The following is a 5,784-nucleotide window of genomic DNA, read 5'->3' as shown; positions in this document are numbered from 1 at the left end:
ACCCACATTGCATGGATAAGTCCAACCGCTGCCCTCCCCAGGGCAGGAGAGCAAGGAACCAGTGGGGGCAGAATGGGGACTAGTGGGCCTGCCTTGAGCTTCCTGCAGTATGCCTAGCAGCTCCTTTCTTAGCCATCACTTACGGCCCAATCTTAGGTAAGGCACCACCTCAACCCATTCTTCAGCCTCCTTCTACAAATGCTTCTGGAAAGTTGCCCAGCTTGGCACCCCGAAGTAGGCTCAGGATCCATTCTCTGCAGCAGCACAGTCCAATTCAGGGAGCACAACCACCTCAATAATTATTTCGTTATTGTCAGGTATCTACAACCTCTACTACCTTGCCCTACTTAAAAAAAAAAAGTTCGTGTTCAGCATTTTCTCACATACTGGGGAGAGGGCAGAGTGCTTACCCTTCCCCAGTCACTAGGATTGTTAGTCCCGAGGAAACTAGTTGAGGGCTCTCCAGGCATTTAGGTTTTTAACGCCAAAACTTGCACAACTTCTACCTGAGGGGGGCTGGGGAGTGCTACGTGTCCCTGCACTGCAAACAGCCTGGTGTCAGCAGGAACGCAGGGGCAGCCCTTCTCCCCGCCAGTGCGTTCTTCCCTGCAGACAGAAGTTTCAGGAAACGAATCCCTACACCCAGCCATCATTTCCACTCGCGTTTCCAAAAGATCAAAAAAAGGAAAAGACCGGCAGGTTGGCAAACCCCAACGAGGAACCGCCCAGCAAGTCTGCATCTTTGGGATCTCTGCAGCCAACGACCCCAAATCCAATCGATCGTGGGAAACCCCAGGGAAGGAAGGTTTCTTGCAGAGGGACAAGATTACTGAGTGCAGGCTGCAGGGAAGTACCGGGAGGGGGCCTTGTCGGGAGGACTTTCCAGCCACTCAGCGTTCATCAAAAAGTTCCCTGTGCATGACCCCAGTGGCTCATCGCTTGGAGTTTCTCTGATCCCAGCTTAGGGTTTAGATGCTTTCGCTCAGCCGTAGACGAGGCCAGTTCTCTTTTCTGGTCTGACTGGCTTGGAAATTCCCCGCGCCTGACCCCGCCCCGGAGAAATCCCCTGCCAGCGTTTATAGGGCGCCGCGGCGGCGCTGCCGAGCCCACAACAGTCCTAACCCGCCTGCGACACTGCGAAGAAGGGAACGCGCAGCCCGCAGCCGAGCGCACCTGGGGGAGCAGCGCCTGAGTAGTTACCGCGCCATGTTTCACCCCGCCGAGCACGCCCAGGACTGGGCCATGGAGGGTCCCCGGGACGCGCTCAAGAAGGAGCGGCTGCTGGACGACCGCCACGACAGCGGCCTGGACTCCATGAAGGACGAGGACTATGAGCAGATGGTGAAGGAGCTGCGGGAGATCCGCCTTGAGCCGCAGGAGGCGCCGCGCAGCGCGGAGCCCTGGAAGCAGCAGCTCACCGAGGACGGAGACTCGTAAGTGTCGCAGGCCTGGGTGACGGGGCTGGATGGGGGCGCCGGGCCTGCAGCGCGAGTCTCGGGGCCCGCGCGATGCGGCGGTGGACCCGGGGTTTATGCACCGACCCCGAGGCCGCGTAAAGCTGCATGAGGGCAGGGGATCAGGGTTTGTTGCCGGGGCCGCGGTTCCGCAGCTCGGCCTTGCAGCCGTTCACACTCCCCTGCCCTATCCCGGTTCTCTCGGCCGGGGGCGGAGCGGCGGGGACGCGAAGTCCCCGCTTGCATAAGGGGGGAGGGGGGGGTTTCTGCCCGGCTGGCGGGCGCCGTGCCGCAGCGAGGGGAAGTACAGGGCGTTCCGGCCCGGCGGGAGGGCGGGGCGGTCTGGTCGGCGCCCGCCCGGGAGGGGGGGGGGCCGGAAAGTCCCTGGGCGCCTGCCAGGAACACTCAGCTCATAATAACCTCGCGGAAAACACCGCGGCCTCGGCCTTCAGAAACCCCGGCCTTGCGCAATCCCCCGCAGCCCGCGCCTCCCGGGGCCCCACGCATTGTACTCACCAACCCTGGGGGTTTTTCCCTTCTTTTCCTCTCAGGTTCCTGCACTTGGCCATTATCCATGAGGAGAAGGCACTGACTCTGGAAGTGGTTCGCCAAGTGAAGGGAGACCTGGCCTTTCTTAACTTCCAGAACAACCTACAGCAGGTGCGCCTCTTGCCCAGTCCCGTGCCTCTCTCACCCCGTGGTCTAGCACAGTTGCTCCCAATACTTTATAACATTACCCGACCTGACCTTTTACATCCGAATTAGCCAGCATTCTAGAAAGTAAAGAACATCCCATTAATTTGTTGTGGCCTTTATGAAGCCCACCTGGGGCCTTTGGTATTTGCCTTGCCCCTTGCACCTGTCTGGGAGCGGCAACCCCCTCACACTAGGGATCTCTGGGGTTCAAGGGAACTCAGACTGTGGGTTTGATCCGTGGCTTAATTCTCTTTCTGTTCCCTCTTCTGTTTGTAGACTCCACTGCACTTGGCTGTGATTACTAACCAGCCAGAAATTGCTGAGGCACTTCTGGAAGCTGGCTGTGATCCTGAGCTCCGAGACTTTCGAGGAAATACCCCCCTACACCTTGCCTGTGAGCAGGGCTGCTTGGCCAGTGTGGGAGTCCTGACTCAGAGCTGTGGGACCCAGCACCTGCACTCTATCCTGCAGGCCACCAACTACAATGGTACGTCTGCCTGCCCTGCCCATCAGAGGGCAGGTGACAAGGGAAGGGAGAGGTGGGCCAACTTAGGGAGTCCAGGCAAGAGCTTAAACTAGCAGCATGTGATAGGTTGAGAAAATGTGTATGTGAAAGGCCTATTTGATGCCTTTATAAAGTTCATTCAGATCCCAGATCCTGGGTTGTTCAAATTCAGAAGAATTTGCCCCTTAAAAGAATAGGTGAAAAGTTTTGTTTCAGATGTGAGGATTGAAACAAGTGATTATACTTTTTTCCTTTGGTTCTTCTAGGCCACACGTGTCTGCACTTAGCCTCTATCCATGGCTACCTGGGCATCGTGGAGCTTTTGGTGTCCTTGGGTGCTGATGTCAATGCTCAGGTGAGTGCTTCATGCCTCCAGGTGGAGGGCATCAGGCTCAGCGCCCTCCTCACAGACTTCATGTGCCCTTGTTACAAGCAGAAATTCCAAATTCAGCCAAAAACATCTCAAATTCCTTTTGGTTTCAGGAGCCATGTAATGGCCGAACTGCCCTTCATCTCGCGGTGGACTTACAGAATCCCGACCTGGTGTCGCTCTTGTTGAAGTGTGGGGCTGATGTCAATAGAGTCACCTACCAGGGCTACTCCCCATATCAACTCACCTGGGGCCGCCCAAGCACGCGGATACAGCAACAGCTGGGCCAGCTGACCCTAGAAAACCTTCAGATGCTGCCAGAGAGTGAAGATGAAGAGAGTTATGACACAGAGTCAGAGTTCACAGAGGACGAGGTGAGTCTCAAGTTCATTCTACAAAAAGGAGTGAGATGGTCATTCTATCTCCACCCTCCCAGACCCCTAGAGCTACTCTTTATCCAAAGGTCTTAACATAATGAAGTTCTCAAACTTGAGTATATCCCAAGTGTCTTTTTGCCCTTTTTAAAGAAAAGCATTAGAGGAAAACTACCTCAGTCCATGAAGTTAATTTCTATTTGGGTTATAGAGAATGGAGTCCACAAATACTTGGGTTATTTCCAGTGGCAGCCTTCACCATTATCCCAGCATCCCTAGCAAACGCTTTGGAAGTTTAACATGCTTTTTTCCTCTTGTTTTTAGCTGCCATATGATGACTGTGTGTTTGGAGGCCAGCGCCTGAAATTATGAGATTTGGAAAGTATCTGAAAGAACATGGACTTGTATATTTGTACAAAAAAAGAGTTTTATTTTTCTAAGAAAAAAAGAAAAGAAAAAAAAATGAAAAGGGTGTACTTAGAACCACACTGCCTGGCCTGAGACATTTTACTGTGGTGGATCAGCCCTCATTTCTGTGAACTTTGGAAGGGGGACAAGAAAGAGCATTGGAATTCAAAGGAAACCTCTTTGTAAACATCACCATTGCGGGGTTTTTAGAGAAGGTGATCCAAAATTTGATGAAAGGACTACATTTTATTTATTGTGCTTTTTGGTTGAACCACCATGGATTCAGTGGCTAAGCCCAGTTGTATCCTGTGACATGTAGCAATGAGGTGTTGTTAAACCTGTCAGTGGTATGGGGTTAAAAGTCACTACCTGTCCAGGTTTGTGTTACCCTCCTGTAAATGGTGTACACAGTGTATTTTGTTGGTAATTATTTTGCTACTTTAAAGATGTATATTTATTAAACAGATTTTTACAAACAGAATTATCCTGATCATTTTCTCCACCCGCCGTGGGACTCCTGTTCTGAGAGTCATTTGATCCTCAGGTGGAGGTGGAGAGTTGTGTGAAGCGCTTACCACAGGCAGCCACAGAACCCTTTCAGAGAGCAGCTTCTCACACTGTTACACATCAGCTTTACAGGCAGCCCCGTGCCCAGTGTGTAGGAGGGGAGGCTGTTGCAAGATTGCAAGATAGGAAACAGGCGGGGTGGGGTGGGGGATGCAGTAAGCTACATGGCCTATAGCAGGAAGGCTCACCATCGTCATTTGTTTCATGTTGGTTTAAATTATTCCAGGACACTTCTACTTTAGGAAATGATTTTGGCCAAGAGCAATATGCTGAATTCACATTTTCTAGAGCTGGAAAAGATCCCACCTATAATACTGGAAGTTCCTAAGGGCATGGGCTCAGGAATGGGACTGGACTAACATTTCTTAGCAAGTGCCCACATCTGAGCCTTTGTTTCCTTATTTATAAACGGCTGTTGTGAAGACCGCATAAGACAGTCCATGTAAGAAGCATAAAGTGGCAGGCACATAAAGAAAAATACAAGTTGTTGCATTACATACTGTACTTCACACGGGAAGAACAAGTCCAGAGAGAATGTCCTATCCAGGGTCACCTTGCAGTGGAGGCAGGTGGTTAATTTATTTAATACATTCTTATTTTCAGGTGGTTAACGTCTTTTAAATGCATTCCACCAAACCTATTGTTACCAGCTGTGTACTATAGAAGTGATAATAAAGGTGTGAAGAAGTCAATCAATCATTCCAATTCTACTGGATGATCCTACAAAAGCAGAAGATTTCACAAGAAAACAATAACTTGGGAAATTTGGGTTTAGATACTCTGAATGTCGATGTTTTCATCCCTAAAAATGCATCTCTTGCCTAGGTAGAAAGAGGAGTGGAAGTTTATGGCATTCTAGAAAATGCTAACTGGTGTATAAATACAAGTCATGGCTTACACCTAAGAAAGCATAACTGTTGTATTACATTGTCCCTCTCCTGATCCACAACTGATGTCAAAGTCAAGTGAATATAATGATCACCTTCCTCTCAGACCAAAAAGGAGCCAATACTAGTGGGTCTTTCATGTATAAAGGAGTATGATTGTAGACTGGACTGACTGGTCAAAGCCTCAGGCATCTAGAGCTGAGTGCTGTGGGGACCCCTCTATCCATCTTGTCTTCTCTCAAAGTGCTTCAGGCCCATCACTGAAATTCCTTCTGCATCCCAGAGCACCTGACACAGGTGTTATCTGATCTAGCACATGAACATGGATTGGCTCTCTCAGCTGATAAGTAGAAGAGGTAAGGGGGGGTTGGGGGAGGGATAGCCGCCTCAAAGAACAAAGGTTGGAAACTTGGCTCCCAATTTTGGAATGATGCCCTTAACCACTTCTCAGGCGGGCCTCTTTTTTCCCTGTAATGGTGTTGAATCTGTGCCAAGTTGCCCATCACTCTCACTAATTCTGTGC

The 5,784-nt window shown here is 50.7% G+C and overlaps 1 protein-coding gene across 1 annotated transcript; it reads left to right on the top strand.

Annotated features, from left to right (window-relative positions):
* The first annotated feature begins 557 nt into the window (after positions 1-557).
* Positions 558-4,288, top strand: NFKBIA (NFKB inhibitor alpha). Its single transcript, XM_019750459.2, has 6 exons — positions 558-1,433; positions 2,006-2,114; positions 2,427-2,637; positions 2,922-3,010; positions 3,139-3,399; positions 3,724-4,288. The coding sequence occupies exons 1-6, from the start codon at positions 1,207-1,209 to the stop codon at positions 3,769-3,771; spliced, it is 945 nt and encodes a 314-aa protein (XP_019606018.1). The 5' UTR covers positions 558-1,206; the 3' UTR covers positions 3,772-4,288.
* The last annotated feature ends 1,496 nt before the right edge of the window (positions 4,289-5,784 follow it).

This window comes from Rhinolophus sinicus, linkage group LG03 (genome assembly GCF_036562045.2).
Source record: "Rhinolophus sinicus isolate RSC01 linkage group LG03, ASM3656204v1, whole genome shotgun sequence".
In the NCBI taxonomy this organism is placed as follows: Eukaryota; Metazoa; Chordata; class Mammalia; order Chiroptera; family Rhinolophidae; genus Rhinolophus; species Rhinolophus sinicus.
Note: the sequence above shows the minus strand (reverse complement) of the source record. Positions and strands in the feature narration are given on the sequence as shown.

Coding starts and splice junctions, on each gene's coding strand:
- NFKBIA (XM_019750459.2), top strand. CDS start 1,207: ATGTTTCACCCCGCCGAGCACGCCCAGGACTGGGCCATGGAGGGTCCC. Junction 2,115..2,426: donor TCCAGAACAACCTACAGCAG/GTGCGCCTCTTG, acceptor TTCTGTTTGTAG/ACTCCACTGCACTTGGCTGT. Junction 3,011..3,138: donor GTGCTGATGTCAATGCTCAG/GTGAGTGCTTCA, acceptor TTTTGGTTTCAG/GAGCCATGTAATGGCCGAAC.